Source organism: Micropterus salmoides, unplaced genomic scaffold, assembly GCF_014851395.1.
Source record: "Micropterus salmoides isolate LMB-PRFRI ecotype aquatic unplaced genomic scaffold, ASM1485139v1 Ms_hic_scaffold_14, whole genome shotgun sequence".
In the NCBI taxonomy this organism is placed as follows: domain Eukaryota; kingdom Metazoa; phylum Chordata; class Actinopteri; order Centrarchiformes; family Centrarchidae; genus Micropterus; species Micropterus salmoides.
The window spans coordinates 9,663,395-9,681,663 of NW_024040485.1; the positions used below are offsets into that span (position 1 = coordinate 9,663,395).

At 42.7% G+C, this 18,269-nt stretch overlaps 1 protein-coding gene across 1 annotated transcript in view; it reads left to right on the forward strand.

Moving 5' to 3' along the window:
• Positions 1–18,269, forward strand: part of LOC119901830 (retinal-specific phospholipid-transporting ATPase ABCA4-like) — a 43,113-nt gene that overhangs the window by 11,316 nt on the left and 13,528 nt on the right. The window contains exons 11-26 of the mRNA XM_038717536.1: positions 359–556; positions 2,256–2,461; positions 3,473–3,649; positions 4,556–4,778; positions 5,040–5,261; positions 8,410–8,614; positions 8,716–8,808; positions 9,299–9,505; positions 10,120–10,297; positions 10,574–10,705; positions 11,094–11,233; positions 11,345–11,482; positions 11,833–12,014; positions 12,217–12,322; positions 13,168–13,373; positions 17,780–17,834. Coding sequence (XP_038573464.1) covers positions 359–556; positions 2,256–2,461; positions 3,473–3,649; positions 4,556–4,778; positions 5,040–5,261; positions 8,410–8,614; positions 8,716–8,808; positions 9,299–9,505; positions 10,120–10,297; positions 10,574–10,705; positions 11,094–11,233; positions 11,345–11,482; positions 11,833–12,014; positions 12,217–12,322; positions 13,168–13,373; positions 17,780–17,834 — 2,668 coding nt within the window. The remainder of the gene's footprint in view (positions 1–358; positions 557–2,255; positions 2,462–3,472; positions 3,650–4,555; positions 4,779–5,039; positions 5,262–8,409; positions 8,615–8,715; positions 8,809–9,298; positions 9,506–10,119; positions 10,298–10,573; positions 10,706–11,093; positions 11,234–11,344; positions 11,483–11,832; positions 12,015–12,216; positions 12,323–13,167; positions 13,374–17,779; positions 17,835–18,269) is intronic.

The following is an 18,269-nucleotide window of genomic DNA, read 5'->3' on the forward strand; positions in this document are numbered from 1 at the left end:
CAGTGTTTTTAAAGAATGCAGACAAACTACCCAGCTAGCTGGTTGCACTCACCATGTCCGGTGACTCATCCATTCAGGATGTTGAGTTTGCCAACACCAGCTTCCAGTCAATCGGCATTCAGCTTGAGCATGCAATACTCCTCTCAAATGTGGGGTCTGACATTTTGAAATTGCAATAAATTCTGTGAAAATTAATTGTGTTTATGACTTTAAACCCGAAGTTGGTCATCATGATGATTTAGGAGCACTTTTCATATTGCCTAATTTACTATGCAGCGAACTAAATGGCACTTCTTCTTGCATGTGTTATATGTTTATATTACATACAGCAACTATACAACTATTTCAATCACTGCAGGACACTCTGAGAAACCCAACAGTGATGCGCTTCATGGACGACAGTCTGGGGGGCACTGACTTTACCACGAAGGACATTCTGAACTTCTTAAACAATGGTCCAGAAGAAGGAAGGGAGACAGGCATGCCCAACTTTGACTGGAGGAACATTTTTAACATCACCGACCAGATTATACGCATGTTCAACCAGTATGGAGAGGTAAGAAACTCAAATTTCTCTTTTACATCAGAATCCTATTTTCCCCTATTGAGAAAGAACATGCCTATTCTTCACTTTGCTAAATGTTGCACATTCCCAGGACTAGGTGTTCAGCCTTTTGGAGATCAACTCTCAGTTCTCCAGACAGGTGCATCAGTCTTCCAGGTCTGCTCCCAGGAGATTGCAGCCAGGCCCTTTTGAAACGGAGCAGGCCACTTAGCACGGCTATAGAGCCGCTCTCCCGTCCAGTAGGCTGAAAGGTGGGGAGAACAAGCCTGCTGTCACCTCCCTCCGTTGCTTCCATTGTGGAGCCAGTGATAAAGTGCAGAGTAGGCGGGAGTGAGTCACCCCACTATGAGCTCAGCGCTGTTTTAGTGTATGGCCCCTCATTGAAACAGACCCTTGTGGCTGCGAAATAAAAGAGGGCAAATCATTCTGTCCATCCTTCACGCCTTCCCCTCTCTCCTCCCTCGTCTGATTTAAAGGGGGCAGGGGTTGCAGTTTTGCCTATCAGCGCAGCCATCTCAATCTGTCCTTTGTCTTCAAGTTCAGCATCGAGACCCTTCAGGGCCCCGCAAACAAACCCAGGCTGTTTAGCCAATTAGATATAGCTGTCAGCTAGCATGGGGCCACAGGATAGCTGTTGCAGTTAGCATTAAGTCCTCACACTCTGTGAGGGGTATGTTTCTCACACTGAAATCCCATTGGAACATGTGTATCAGTGAGGGTCTCTCTTCTCAGCCCATCTCTCAGTGAACATTATTGTGTTTTAAATGTATGGTCCCGTAAAGATGAATGGAAAGTGGTGTCTCGTCTTTCTTTGAGTGCTCTCAGGCTATTGTACAGTAATGTGAATGGAGACATTAGACACGGTGTACACAGGGGTGGGGTGGGGGGTTAGAGAGCAGCGTGTTTGTGTATGTGTGTGTGTGTGTGTGTGTGTAGGGTGGGAGTTTCACATGGCAATTACGCCTGTTTCATATAGAGAGAGAGAGCGTGCATGTGAGAAAGTGCGTGAGAATGTTGTCTCTGTAGCACAATTGTCTGTGTGTAGGTATATGCTTAGATTACGTGTGTATGTTTCTGCATGTGTGAGTGCATGCTTTTGCTTCCCGGCATGCACGTGCACGTGTTTGTGTCTGTTGCTGCAGGATGAACGTAGTCGCTCAGACTCTCCCATGTCATCAGATTGCCTCAGTGAAAGATGGTTCTCATTAGAGCGAATGGAAATTCACATAAGTACACAGTCTTCAGGGGCAGGGTATTGTTTGAAATGTTTTGGGTGCCAGTACAATACATAAATGCATTTTTTTTGTTATCCTATTACCCTAGTTTGAGGAATATAAACAATGATCCATATAAGAACTTTGGTTAATTAAAATAGTCTAAAATGAGTTTCAAATGTGTGATTTAGTTCAGGAAATCTGATGAAAAACACAAGACTAAAAATCTGCACATGCAACATCCAAACATGCAATGCTTCATCAGTTGTTTCCACATGGAGGAAAAGCAACATGTACCTAATCCAATATATAATCAAATTACACCCGGTCACACACTGACACACGCACCTTCATTATTTCATCTTGGCTCAAACAGCATCTGCAAGATCATAGCAGTTCAAAGGGCATTCTTAATACATGAATATCAGTATACATGCAACACCGTTTTCTCTCTCTCTCTCTCTGTCTGATTATAGTGCATCAATCTGGATAAGTTTGTGGCTTACACGGATGAGTCCCAGATGACCCGTCAGGCCTTGTACCTACTGGAGGAGAACAAGTTTTGGGCCGGCGTGGTCTTCATGGACATGTTTCCCTGGACCGCAAGTGTACCCTCGCATGTCAAGTACAAGATCCGCATGGACATTGACGCCGTGGAGCGCACCAACAAGATCAAAGACAGGTCAGTAGCCGCTGTGCTTAGTGATTTAATTTACATTACATTTTAGTGATGTTTTGTCATAAGGACCGCGCAACCCTTTTTGCTGGTGACCCCCAAAATAAAGCGTCTTCTTCCGACTCCTTATCACAAGTTGTATATATCATGATTTAAGAGAATTTCCACCAAAGAGTTTTTTCCCCCTCTTCTAACCTCAGATTGTTTCATTTGAGTAATTGTTTGTTTTTTTCCTGTCCAGTTAATTGTACTGTGACCACCCAGATTTATCTTGCAGCCCCTTGGACATTTACTGCTGCCCAGTCCTCTAAAGCCTATGGTTTCCAAACCAGTGGTGGAAGCTAATTTATTGCACACAAGATTTGGGTATTTATGTTTAATTAGAAAAAAAGGCAAATGAATGTTCCAGCACATTTCATTGTACATTCATTGTACACAGGATTAACCAGTAACTTTAAACTACTAAATCACTCTCATTTTTTCATGTTGTTACCGTCGTATAAATGAGGCAGTTTATATTGATTTGTCACAAAAGAAAAACCCATCTAGTATGCTTCAATGTCTCTTGTTAATTCCATTTTAACTCAACACCTGCCCTTTCATGCATGTGAGGCTCTCACATACATTTTCCTCTCCCTGTGATCTCCCATTCATAAACAGACAGTATGTCAATAGCCCCTGGGGTGAACAAACAGTTTTAGCTGTTTACAGAGCACCAACACGCTGTAATTAGACCCAGTGGGTGTCCTGCCTCTATACAATTGAATAATCAGATTGAAAGAGGGCTTTGCCTCAGACTTATCCGCTTAAGTACAAGCAGTGTACATGTGGTGTGTGTGTGGCTTTAGAGATTTTGGCTTTGGTATGTTTTATTATTACAACGTTTTGAATGGATGGACAATTACATACAGCATAAAAATGCTTAAATAAATGGTTTGTTTAACCGCGATAAATGATCTTGTAGCCAATTTTTAACTAGCGGCCACCACTGTCATTCACTCTCTTTTCCTCTGTCAGGTACTGGGACCCTGGCCCCAGAGCAGACCCAATGGAGGACCAGAAGTACATCTGGGGAGGCTTTGCCTATCTGCAGGACATGATTGAACACGGCATCATCAAGCTTCACACAGGCAACGACTGGCCGCTCGGGGTCTACGTCCAGCAGATGCCATATCCGTGCTATGTAGACGACCTGTGAGTAAACCAGTCACTTCATGTAGAAGGAGATTACTTACATGGTGGATTATCCAAGAAATGCTTTCATGACCGCGTATACAGAATACACTCAGCATGGATGACCCAAAATTTAACAACATTTTTGCCACGGCCACAATTAAACAAGGCAGTGTAGTGGTACTTTGTACTGATATGCACCCTTTTTTGTTTGGATATTAGTTATTAAGTAAATGTCTGTATTCTGAGCACAATTGTGCATGCACTGTGAAACTGTCTGTGTATGTGTGCTATAGTTTAGTGAAACATGTATTGATTGACTCACTGCTCAACTGCTTGACTGATTTGTTGGTTGATTGATTGTGCGAGTGAAGGAATTTCAGTCAATCTGTCAAAATGCCAGCCCAATCAAGACACATCAGTGAATCGAAACAGAACTTAACATGCAAACAAAATCGTTACGGTTTTGTCTTGCACAAGTCACACATGTTAAAGCTGCTATGTGCAGAATTTTTATGTGATTACAGCTTAATCCAAGTGAAAATAGCTGCAGCCTATGTGTTGTTTTCAGCTGATCAGTGTCTACAGGTTGGATTTCTTGGGGAAGTGGGGTAGGTAGCAGCATAAATTGCTGTCTGTCAAAATGTGAATATTACCACTGTGTAGCACCGAAGCCTGAAATTTTCAAATCCTACGAATGGTGGCTTTAAGTTTGCTCCCTTAAACCCACCTTTTTCAGAAATCTTCATACTAAAGAGACCAGCAGTAACTGAAATTATTGAGATATTCCTGTATAGTTATTTAGAAAATAACAGTAGGCCATCAAAAACAGATTATCCATGGGTTTAATAAGGTTTCTCAGTCCAGTTTTGGGGTCTCCGCCTTACTCACCCTCCTCTTCCTCCTCGCTCCTCTCTTCTCCTCCAGCTTCATGATCACATTGAACCGGTGCTTCCCCTTGTTCATGGTGCTGGCCTGGATCTACTCTGTGTCCATGACTGTGAAGGGCATTGTACTGGAGAAGGAGCTGCGCCTCAAGGAGACCCTCAAAGCCATGGGGGTCGACAACGGAGTCATTTGGTACACGTGTTTCATTGACAGCTTCATCATGATGACTACAAGCACGGCGCTGCTCACCTCCATCATCATGGTGAGAAAACAGAGGGAGTAGGACAGAGAAGGAGGCCATGTTGACTGAAAAACTAGGGTCACGTTTTGTTTGCCGTTTTGGAGGCTTAATGTTTTGTAGCATGTAATGGTGCCCTCTTGTGGCCAATTTTTAAAAAGCTCTACTTATGGAGAAAAATGTTTTACTCAGCCAATGATTGAACTGGCTCTGTGTTTGTTTACAGTTGTGTTTTGATGTGGAAGCCCACAGTATAATCACAATACATCTTTTTTTTTCTCTTAGGGCGGAAAGGTGCTGAATTACAGCAACCCCATCCTTGTCTTCTTTTTCCTGCTGACTTTTACTGTCGCCACCATCATGCAGTGTTTCCTGATGAGTGTGTTCTTCAACAAGGCCAACCTGGCAGCTGCCTGCAGCGGCATCATATACTTCACCCTCTATCTGCCGCATATCCTCTGCTTTGCCTGGCAGGACCGCATCACCAGGAACATGAAGTTGGCTGCTGTATGTCAATTTTTTTGTGCAACATTTTTTTTTTTACAAATACAGAAAAATGCACAGATACTGTTTAAGCACAAGATTTGTGTAGTATAAAAAACAATGTCATGTTTTTAAGGGAGATCACACATTGTAAAACATCATTATAAAACAAACTTTCATCAAAATTCAAAACAGGCAGTAAGTTTAAAGGTGCGATAGAATACTGATTTTCAAGTTATATACTTGTATTTAGGTTTTCTACTACAAAATGTTTACATGCCTTAATGTTCAAAAAATACATTAATGTCTGTTTTTCCCTCTAATATCCCCCGGCTGTTATGCCTCAACTTTTGGATTTACAGAGTTTGTCTATTATAGTTACTTTAGCCGCTAACTACTAACAGCAGCTGAAGGACGTACGGCCTGAAGTGGAATGTGTTTCCCACCTGGTGTAGAGAACGGGCGGTGGACCCAGTAACCTGCCCGGTGACTATGGTTTCTCTGCTTGCCTTTCCCCATCCACACTCAAGGTGTATGTGGCTGCCATGGCAGCGTTCCACACCCCTCTGAGGGATGGGCCTCTGGGGAGGCTTCCACTGGTCGTGCGCTTCCTCCGTGGAGCCCGGAGGATGAGACCCGTGACTCGTTACAGGGTTCCCACTTGGGACCTGGCAGTGGTTCTTGAAGCGTTGGCTGAGGCCCTCTTCGAACCCCTGGAGCCGGCTGAGGCCAAGCACCTGACCCTTAAGATGGCCTTTCTCCTCGCTATCACCTCTCTGAGGAGGGTGGAGGATCTCCAGGCACTTTCGGTTTCTCCTCAATGCCTGGAATTTGCCCCGGGGAGGTTCAGAGCCATCCTGCACCCCTGTCCGGGCTATGTCCAGGTTCCATCCAGGTTGGCAGGTTCTACGGTGCTGCAGGTGTTTCATCCCCCACCTCGTGTGACGGCGGAGGACGGGAGACTTCATCTGCTCTGCCCTGTCAGAGCACTGAGTATTTACACTCTGAGGTCCTCCCGGTGGAGGAAAGCAGACCAGTTGCTGGTGTGTTTCGGGTCCCCCAAGGCTGGGCTCCCCGCTAAACACACGATCAGCAACTGGATCGTTCAGACTATTTCCCTGGCCTATCAGGTGTGCGGGTTACCTTCACCTATGGACGTAAGGGCGCACTCTACTCGAGGCATGGCGGCCTCTAGGGCCCTCCTCGCAGTGGCTTCGCTCCAGGATTTGTGTGAGGCAGCTGGCTGGGCCACTCCTCAGTTTTACAGTCTGGACCTTCCTTCTGCACCCGGCACCCGTGCGCTCTCCTCTTAGTCGTGCCTACGGGTTACTGCACGCTGGGGGGCAGGCGGAGGCTTCGGCGTGGAATAGTGGGTATTCTCATCCCCATAGTGTCGTCACCGACGCAGTTCGAGTTCCCTCGAAGGGGAACGTCTCCGGTTACATATGTAACCCTTGTTCCCCGAGAAGGGAACGAGACACTGCGTCGGTCCGCCACACCTCACCCCGCCTGGAGTGCCTTGCTTCATAGCAAAGAGCTAATGTGTCCGGTGTGCCGGCGTGCTTATATACGCCTCCATTTACGCCGTCACACGCTACCATTCTAGCAACGACAGTAGGATTGGAGAAGTTTCATTTATGATTTCAGCCCTCAGGCTATAGAATTGAAGTGTTTTTCATATTTAGATTTAGACTATTTTTGGACTTTATGTGTCCAAAAAATACGGAGCCAGGGTGGGTTAATAAACAAAAAAAAGAGACAAAAAATCCTAGATTAAAGTGTCAAATTTACATGAACAAAAATCAGAAATTCCCTGAAATATCAAGTCACAAGTGAATGTGGGCTTAACTCAACTTAACCTATTTCCTCACTGCTAAATCTGATTGTGAAGTCTAATATACAGTAATTTCCCACTGGATGCATAACACATGGCAGACGTGTGGTGTTGCAGCCTTACAAAGTGAAGCGATGTGGTTACTTGAAAAAAACAACCTATTTTTCAGAGAGTTTCTATCATACAATGTTAACTTGTAGATTTTTGATTATTAGTTTCTCGTAAATCTACCACAGTAATCTTGAAAATTCTTTCCCCCTCTCCACTGGCTCCAATTTTTTATTACAATGGACACAATGTGCAGTTGTATCTTTACATCTTAATGATATTACACATAAATGAAACATCCATAAAATACGTAATAAAGAATTAGCCTACAATAAGAACACTGTCAAGATAATTACAAATTTACTGCGATGCCAACAAGCCTCCCGGGCTTTGTCGGCTGCCACGATATTAGATTTAGCTGTTAAGGTGTCTTTAAACTCATATCCTGGCACTATCAACGTGCATTCTTCTGGGGAAAATACGGGGCATGCGCCGTTGCGAAGAACTCTGTCTGCACGGCCGAACACGCCCCTTTATGTGAACGTGCACCAACTCCAATTAAGTTAACATGGGGTTAACACCGACTCAACTAACCAACATCTTATTCAGCGTCATAGTACCATTTAACACTAGTGCAGGCGGTCAGAGTTTGTCAAACCTGAGTTTGCTTGATAACACAGAGTTAACTCTGAGTAGGTTGAACTCCCTTCGTAGTACAGGCCACAGTCTGAATGAATAGGGAGAGAAAGCCAAAACTGCACTTTCACTTGTCACCAGGACATAAAAGCTGCATGTACAGAATCACCAGTAAAATCTGAAATAATTGCTAAAAAAGTTTGAAGACTTTTCCCCACTGGTTTTACTTCTACTATGCATGTGTGTTAGTAGTGATGCATGCGTAGTAGACCCTTATGTCAGTGGAACCACACTGTTGGCTTAATATTTTTCCACCTTGGCTGTTAAAAGCAGACAATTGGCTTTCTAGAGGGAGGGGCGGGATAATCTATCCCTATAGAGTTGTATTGAGGACTGGAGTCAACTATGCCAAAGTAAATAGTTTTCCATTATATGGCACCTTTAACTTATTGTGTATCATCATTTCAACAAATAGTATTACCAGTGACAGAAGAATATATATGTATATGCATTTGTTGCACTTAAAATGTTTTTTTCATCACAGACATTGATAAATTGAATCTTGAGACATTACATTTTGCTGTAAAATGTCTTTATGTAGACATTCTGCACAACTTGTCAGTAAATCATTTACCCATCCCCTTGCTTCTCTAGAGCTTGTTGTCTCCAGTAGCCTTTGGCTTTGGGACGGAGTATCTGTCGCGGTATGAGGAGCAGGGTTTGGGTCTCCAGTGGGACAACATCCAGACCAGCCCTTTAGAGAAAGACACCTACTCCTTCCTCACATCCATCCTCATGATGGTGTTTGATGCTGTCCTCTACGCCATCCTGGCCTGGTATCTGGACAATGTCTTCCCAGGTTGGGCTGCTAATACTGTATGATTTAATTTAGTATTTTACCCCTTTGTAGGTACAACAAGTTTACTAAGCTGAAACTTACATCAAATTTCTCCTTCACAGGGCAGTATGGCATTGGTCGACCATTTTACTTCCCATTCCAGCCCTCATACTGGCAAAATCCCGCACCCTCTCATACAGAAATGGCTGATCCAGGTTAGTATCACTGACTGTAAAATCTCTTACATGCCTCATAACTGAGCAGCCTGGTCACAGGAGGTTTGTCACTTTACTTAACCTGAGAGGAAGAAGTGAATGTCAGCCCTTATTTTTTGCCTCAAAACTAATTGCTTCTCTGCAAAATTCTAATTCCCGTTGGAAGACTGTGGTTGTATTGGAAAGGTCAATATGCAAATGTAATAAGATGACACTCCCCTTGCAGCCCTCTTAGAGCAGGAATTGAATCAGCATCTTGGTAGCAGTTTATTAGGGTGCACTCTTTCCAGCACAGGGTCTGAAACCTGTTCCTCTCTGAATGAGAATGCACAACACCTCTAAAATGGTTAACATTTCACAATGATGGCATCTAACATGCAAGAAAACAATGTTACCATCACTAGCAAGATACATGTACACGCCATCTCTAGTCGACTGTGAAAGGGGAACATCCTAACTGGGAAACGGCTCTGCGATCTGTCTTCTTCAGATGCTGAGAAACCTGAGCAAGACAATGTGGCGAAGGATGCTGAGAGCCAGGGCACACCAGAGACACACACCTGTAATGGTTCAGCTGACAGGAAAGCCTGTAAGCACCAAAGTAAGAGGGAGCAACTGGAGAGAGAGAGGGAGCTGCTGAGACGACAAGGGGAAACTCCAAACCAGGAGGAGGAGTGTCAGGAGTCAGGGATGGAAGGTGAGGACATAAATACAGAACTGCAGCCTAGGAGCTAGGAGGAACTAGCAGTGGTAACTCAAAGAAGGGCCGACTGTAGATTGGAAATTAACATGTGGGGAACACACTGAGGACATCTGGTGGACAGGCAGGGTAACACACCACACCTGGATCCGCAAGATGGAAAAGGAATGTCACAGATATGAGACGATGGAAACTAGAGAGGAAAAACAAAGACAAGGTGCAGTTGCGTCCAAACTCTTGATGATTAGGACGTGTAACTGGCGAGTATCGCCATTAGGGAGAGTGTAATTTGATGTTGCATGTGAAAATCTGCTGCTGTTTGAAACCAAACCTTACTAGACAACATTGGTCAGAATTACACATGATAAAATATTCAGAACTTTCTATTGAATATTTCATGGAATGTGATATTCTAGTTATGTGTAATACACCATAACAATTTCTCTTGTTATATTGTTTTTGAAATTTTGTTTCACATTTTGTTTCACAAGCTTTTAATTTCTTAATTTTGATATTAAGAGCAAAGCTATTCCACCATCCAATATATAATCTAAATTCATATAATCTTTCTGAAGTTAACTCAGCCTTTTTGGGTCTGTTTTGCCATGCAGGTCAGATGTTCTTTGAGAACGACCCATTGGGCCTGGTGATGGGGGTGCAGATTAAGGACCTGGTGAAGGTGTTTGACAGAAGCACTCGTCCAGCTGTCAACTGTCTCAACATTAATTTCTATGAAAGCCAGATCACATCCTTCTTGGGGCACAATGGGGCTGGAAAAACCACCACTATGTAAGCTGAAATCAGATTTTCTTATTCGGTTCGTTTAAAGAACACAGATAAACAAAAGTGAAAAATCTTTATGGCAGCATCCCTGCAGGAGAGGCTCTCCTAGCAATAGTTTACCATTTGAAAGGGATAATCAAATATTTCTTATAAATTGCCTTTCTCTTCGAGACACTTTTTATAGACATCTGGATTACCCTACTCCCTTTGTGAAATCCCAGCGCACATTTGGCAACCCCCATGTAGTGGTATTTGTATCCTATGTGCTTCTGCTCTGTCCAGGTCAATCCTGACTGGCCTGTACCCTCCTACATCTGGCACAGCCTACATTAATGGAAGAGACATTCGGACCGACATGGACATCATCCGCTCCTCGATGGGGATGTGCCCGCAGTACAACATCCTCTTCAAACAGTGAGTTAGATTACAGAAGGTGCTGAACCGGAGCACGAACATGAAAAAAAACATGCAGACTGTGGTTGCAAAGTATACAGCAAAAAAGTGCAAAACAAGAATGGATCTATTGATGTTGAAGAACAAACTAAAAGGCGTGTTGATATCATTTTCTTTGTTAAAAGTTGCTCATTGAACTTTGAAAGTTTAGAATGTCTGTCCAAGATAAAGTGAGGACTTTGTAAAAATCAATGCACATTTTTCAAAATGAAAAATGCTGAAAGCAAGAGCTACTTATTTACTGCCCTATCACAGACTTTGCACAGTCCCACAACTGTCAAAACAACAATTTTACACTCTTCTTCTGTAAAATTGTAAAATGATTACTGCTGCCCCTTTTTTGTTCCAGTCTCACAGTGGAGGAGCACATCCTGTTCTACTCACTGCTAAAGGGTCGGACTCAGGAGGAGGCGGAGAGGGAGGTTGAGGACATGCTGGTGGACCTTGGGCTGCCTCACAAGAGAGACGATGAGGCTCAGAACCTTTCAGGTGGACCACGTGTTCCTCTGTGTGAAGGGGAGAGTGGGCGAGCTAGAGTTTCATTCATTCCTTCATCATTGTTTCTGCTCTGAACAGTTGTTTCTCTCTCACACTCTACAGGCGGCATGCAGAGGAAACTGTCAGTTGCCATGGCATTTGTTGGCGGATCAAAAGTCGTGATCCTGGACGAACCCACCTCAGGAGTGGACCCCTACTCCAGGAGATCCATTTGGGACCTCCTACTAAAATACAGAGCTGGTAAAAATGTCTAATTTCTCCCCTTTAGATCCACATTCTAAAATGCACGTTCTACCCCCACCAGTACACATCTCACCCATAATGTCCACTTTTTACTGCTACATTAAAGACACTGAAGAATGAAACCAAATCCTTGGCAGCTTTACAGCTCTCCTGAGGCACTTGAATTAAGTAGTGAACTGATCAAACGGAAAAATTCAGCTTCAAAAAGCAAAAATTGCAGTCATAAAATCAATAATCTGCTGGCAAAGGCACTTAAAAGTTATGATAACTTCATTATTTGTTCATCTAGAATGGGCTGATATGTTCCTTCTAAAAAGTACTTTATTAAAAGTTTGACCCTTGTGCAGGCCGGACTGTAATTCTGTCCACTCACCACATGGACGAGGCCGACCTGCTGAGTGACCGCATCGCCATCATCTCCAAAGGACAACTCCACTGTTGCGGATCGCCCCTCTTCCTCAAGAACTGCTTTGGAGTTGGTTTCTATTTGACACTCGTACGCCGAATGAAGGATCTGAAGAAGAAGGAGGTAACGTTTACCTTTTACACAGAATCAGCCAGAGAGCTCCTAAACTATGTTATTTCTGTGCCGTCTTGTCTGTTTATCCCTCGTAATTGTTTTCAAACGCAGACACAAAGGAGAACATCTGCTTTTCTTTCACTGAAGTTCCAGTCTCCTGGTAGAAGCTTTGAATTCTTAAAGGTGTTCTTGATTTTGCTGTTTTCATCAGAACGATTGCGACTGTGCCTCAGACTGCTCCTGTTCCTGCTCCATCTGTACCAGATACAAAGATCAGTCTCAGAACCAGTTCCAGCATCTAGACAGAGTTCTAGATGGTAAGTGTATTCTGCATATTAGTTTTACTCTAACTGCATATTCATGAAGTACTCCTCCTCTGTTTGTGTGCATGTGTTCTCTTGCACGTCTATGTTACCCAGAAAACCTGGGATTTAAACCCTGTGAGTGAGCACATTATGAGAAATGGAGGACATTTTGGCAGTCCCTTCCTTCTTCAAAGAGCTGTTTGGGTGTTAAGACTTAATTTTCCAGCTATGGTTAGATTCAGATTTAGGTTAAAGTTAAGATAAGGCTTAAGATTACGCATGTAGTTGTGAGGGTTAAATTTAGAGATATGAGCTAGGGAATAAGGGTTAGGTTTGCTTTTACGTATTAGGTTTTTCTGTGTATATCATTAATGTTTATCATTAAACATTCAACAATGTCAGAAAAAAACATGATTAGTTATTTACTACAAGTTTAACCATAGTAAGAAGTTCATTGAGAAAATCAAGTAAATGAAAGTCCTCACAAATATAGCAGTACAAACCACTGTATGCGTGACCTTCAGGGATGTGTATGTGTGCACTGGTTGATATTCCTGTGGCTGGCCCACTTATTAAAGTTTTAAAACAGAAACAGAACACACTATTGTTTCACATTTATAATTTAGCGGTGCTGTTGACCCACATGCCTTCCCCTCCTAATTCTGCCTGAGGACACTGTACTTGAGATGCAGTGATTCAAGCACAAATTCATTCATGCATTTTAGTGCTTGAATAATAATGTTTGTTTTGGGCATAATTAGCAGTTTCCCTTGCTTTGTCCTTTTCTTGGTTTCTGCTATTTTTGCCAGCACTTTACTAACCTCTCCATAAATGATGATTTTCCGTCTTCTTCCCAGGGGATATAGACAGCATCACTGGTCTCATCCACCACCACGTCCCTGAAGCCAAGCTGATCGAGACGATTGGCCAGGAGATGACCTATCTGCTCCCCAATAAGGGCTTCAAACATCGAGCGTATGCCAGCCTGTTTAGGGAGCTGGAGGAGACACTAGCCGACATGGGCCTCAGCAGCTTCGGCATCTCTGATACATCGCTGGAGGAGGTAGGGATTTAATGCTGCTTTTAGGGCATAGGGCTTTTTGGGGTAGGCCTCTATTCATTATTACCGAGTTGCCGAGGGACAAGATGGCGCCTGTGTGTTCGGCTGGCCGTCGGTCTCTCTCGTACTTATTTTTATGGATTTATCTATGGATGTCTATCTGGGCTTCAAATTGCTGCACACGTCTGGTCTATGACCGACAGTCACTCCTGAACATTCGCACCTCTTTTATGGACTTTTACAAGCAGGATGTAGCGCACGTTTTTAATCAAACACACAGAAACACCACTACGCATACTTTGGAATGTATTCGCCAGTGGCCGCTTATCACTTCACGAAGGAAACGCAGAAGGAAACGCGGGAGTCGGGGTGGACGCATCATCAGGTTGAAAACCACTGAAAGACTCAGGATCGATGCAAATCCAAACCATATGTCGGACGGCAATTACGTTGCCCGGCGACCGCGAGCCCTGGCTCATCGTTGGCTTCAATCTATCATTCCCCCGCGATCTTCGTCTGTCCATTTGGTTCGCTTACCTCGGGTTGGCCGCTGTCATCGGCAAAACGGTGTGAATCCCGGAAATCTACGTTCTCTGAAGAAAGGCGGAGTTCTCCCCGATGTGATTCATCCGCCCAAAATGGCACTGATCAACGCTAGATCCTTGGTCAACAAAACCTTCCTGCTCAACGATTTCTTCTCCTCTCATAGTTTGGATTTCATGTTCATCACGGAATCCTGGACTACGGTTGGTGATCTAACCCCTTTTTCTGAATTAGTTCCAACTGACTGTTCGTTTTTTAACTCCCCCCGTCCGAACAGACGAGGGGGCGGGATCGTGACTATTTTTAAAAACTCTTTCTCTGTGCGATGCCGGCCGGTTCCTGTCAGTGCTTTTTCAAGTTTTGAAGCTCAACTACTTCATTTAGACTGGAATGGCCCTATTTTATTAGGGGTGATTTACCGTCCTCCACATTCACTCAAAGACTTCATTCAGCAATTTACAGAATTCATTGGTAATATCACCACAACCTATGACCGTTTTCTATTGGTGGGTGATTTTAATATCCACGTTTGTTGTCAATCTAACACTCTGTCAAAAGATTTTCTCAGCCTCATTGAATCTTTTAACCTAGTCCAGTGGATAAATGATTCCACTCATGTTAAGGGTCACACTTTGGACCTTGTGCTTTCATATGGGATGGTGATTAGTGATGTTGTGATATCTGATTTTATGCTTTCGGACCATAAGCCAATATTATTTTCTACATCTCTTCCTTCCATTGCTCAAACCACCAGTGCAGATGTAAGACTGTCTAGATCATACTCTCCTCATTTTGGCTCAAATTTTAACGAGCACTTTATGAATTCCTCCACACACTTGCTTCTGAACTCTCCACTACTGGAATTAGATGCCGACCAACATCTCGGTCTGTTATACTCCACTTGGTTTAATGCCCTTAATGAAACTGCTCCGCTTAAGCCCTTTAAACCTAAACCTAAATCTGAACCATGGCTCAACGTGGATACTCGGCGACTAAGACAAGCTAGTAGAAAGGCTGAGCGCAAATGGAAGAAGGACAAGCTACATATTTCACTTCAGTTATTTAAAGACAGTCTGTCGACCTACCAGAATGCTGTAAAGGCGGCAAAAGCTGCACACTTCTCTGACATGATAATGGCAAACCACTCTAGACCAAAGGTTTTATTTTCTGTTATCAACTCGGTTTTAAATCCTCCGGTAAATGTAATGAATGGTGTTTCGGATGAGCTATGTGAACGTTTCTTGAGATTTTTTATTGACAAAATATCTAACCTGAGATGCAATGCCAGCCGCCTTGAAACTAGTCAGTTGATGAATTTTGTTACCTGGGATGCTTTTGAGCCAATCAGTCTGAATCTCCTTAAAGAAATTATCACTAAGATGAAACCCTCGTACTGCTCTCTAGACATCATCTCTCCTAAGTGTCTTAAATTAGTTACTGATTCAGTTGGGCCAGGATTGGTTTCCTTTATTAATAAGTGCCTCCTTACCGGCTCTATCCCTGCTGCCCTTAAGGAGGCCACTGTCACTCCGTTACTCAAGAAGCCCTCACTGGATCCTACCGTGTTAAATAACTTCCGCCCTATCTCTGTTTTGCCTTTTGTCTCTAAGGTGTTAGAAAAAGTTGTGCTTGACCAACTCCAGATCTTTCTAAAACGCAATGATATTTCTGAAAAATTTCAATCTGGTTTTAAGTCTGCTCACAGTACTGAATCTGCTCTGCTGAGAGTTTTAAATGACATCTATCGTTCCACTGACACTGGTGACTCTGTGGCTCTTATTCTTCTGGATCTGTCGGCAGCTTTTGATACGATCGACCACTCCATCCTGATATCCAGACTAGAATGTGATGTGGGGCTAAAAGGCATCGTCCTCCAGTGGTTCCAGTCTTATCTCTCGGGTCGTACTTTCAGAGTAAAGCTAGGAAATTGCTCATCGTCTGTTGCGCCTCTAACCTGTGGCCTTCCTCAAGGATCTATCTTAGCGCCTTCTCTCTTTTCCCTCTACATGTTACCGCTGGGCAACATTCTAAGAAGACATGGGGTATCTTTTCACTGTTATGCAGACGACACCCAAATGTACGTTCCAATCAAGAGAAATGATCCCTCTGCCCTTTCATCATTCTTAGGTTGTCTAGATGAAGTAAAATTTTGGCTGGACCAAAATTTTTTGTTTTTAAATGAAACCAAAACAGAGATCATTGTTTTCGGGCCCACTGTTAATCCCCAGGCTGCCACCCTCGACCTAGGCAGACTAGCGGCGTTTAGATCCTCAAGTGTTCGGAACCTGGGCGTTCTACTGGATGAGTCTTTAAATTTTGATAAACAAATCTCCTCGGTAATAAGCTCTAGTTTTTATCACCTACGTCTCTTGTCAAAAGTCAAACCTTTTCTTAATCCTAAAACTCTTGAGATGGCTGTTCATGCTTTTATCACCACACGTGTAGATTACTGCAATTCACTTTACTGTGGTATCTCGAAATCCCAAACTGCTCGTCTGCAATTGGTGCAAAATGCCGCCGCAAGATTCCTCACAAATAGTCGTAAAAGTGATCATATCACCCCAATTCTGCGGTCTCTTCATTGGTTGCCCGTTAATTTCAGAACTGAGTTTAAAATCCTGTTATTTGTGTACAAAGCTTTATGCAACCAAGCACCTAGCTACCTAACTGAACTGCTACAACCGTATACTCCATCGAGAAGTCTCAGATCAGGCGAACAAAATCTGTTACAAGTTCCTCACTGCAGACTTAAACGCAGAGGGGATCGAGCTTTTTCTGTGGTTGGGCCTCGGCTGTGGAACAATTTGCCCTTAGACGTTAGGATAGCCCCTTCTGTGATCTCTTTTAAGTCACTTTTAAAAACGCACTTGTTTTCTTTGGCCTATAATTAAGGTTGTTTATGTATGTGTATCTTTGTATATACATATATCTATATGTATATGTGTGTGTGTGTATGTTTATACGTCCTTTCTGTTGTTTATTTTTGATAACTCTATGATTGCTTGTGCTTCTCCCGTTCTAAGCTGTTCTTATCTTTGCTGTACTGTTCTATGATGTGCTGCTATGCATGGTGTTAGTGTCTTTTAATTTTGTTGTTCTGTAAAGCACTTTGGTCAGTCATTGGCTGCTATAAAATGTGCTATATAAATAAAATGAACTTGAACTTGAACTTGAACTTTTACACTGCATGAAACAGATGGTAAACATGAGCTTCCAGAATATCACATTTTCACAGCTTGCAATTTATCTGGATTTTATGAGAAATCAGCTTTGGGATTTCTGACATCATCAACAAGAAAACAGCCATAGTCCGGTAAAAACAAAAATGTAATTGTATTAATCTGAGCAACAAAATAAATGAAAAAAATGATTTAATTTTTAATAATAAGACCACCACCTCTAACAAACACCTCTTGAATATGTTTTCAGTGGATGACTACAATGATAAAAACTTGTACACTGCAAAAACCATCTTAACAGTATGTCTTGTCTACTATTGTGTCTTTAAATTTTTGTATTCTCAAAAAAGAAAATTACTTTTAAATGTATAAAATTATTGAAACAAGTAAGTCTGGACTGGAAACAGGTGGACCTTAAACTGGCAGAAATTTGCAGTTGTTTAAAGAAAATCAGAGTTTTTAAACTGAAAAACCAATATTTATTGGCAAGATGGACATTTTAGCTGTGTAAATCAAGCGCATACTGTCTGTATGTGATGGCAGCATTTTCCCCTGAATACATTTCCTGCTATGTTTTTTAAAAGATACTGATAACGTATATCATTTTACTTTTGAACTTAGGGAAGAACTTTTATTTAATGTGTGAAAAGTTTTGAAAGTTCAGGGAAGTTGTTTTTTTCTTTCCAGATATTCATAAAGGTCACTGCAGATGGAGAAGCAGCGAATAATGCCACCACTCCTGGTAAATACCTCCACTGATATTCAGCATGGCCTTTTCCTGGAATTGAATTTCTGACCCGTTGCCCTGTGATGTTTATATATTGGCCTGGCACCTGTTTTTACCATTGTTGTGAATTCCCTTACTCACTTCCCTAACTCTAACATTGGCTACTTGTGTAGTATTTCCATGAGGTGTGGTGCATCATTTGTCAGTTTTAACCCTCGAGTTTGTGTGTGTGTTTTGTGTCTCACCTGTGCACTCATGCCTCTAGAACAGTGGATGTTACAACGGAAAACAAACGGCAACAAAGTTGGTGCAGAGGGAGATGAAGGTCAGAGGTTTAAGTGCCCAAAGAATTCTGACAATTTAAGCTTTTTTATTGAGACTGCTGGTCAGTCAGTATGTGCAAAAATTATTGTTATTCAACAATAAAGTTTTGACCGGGTATGCAGGATT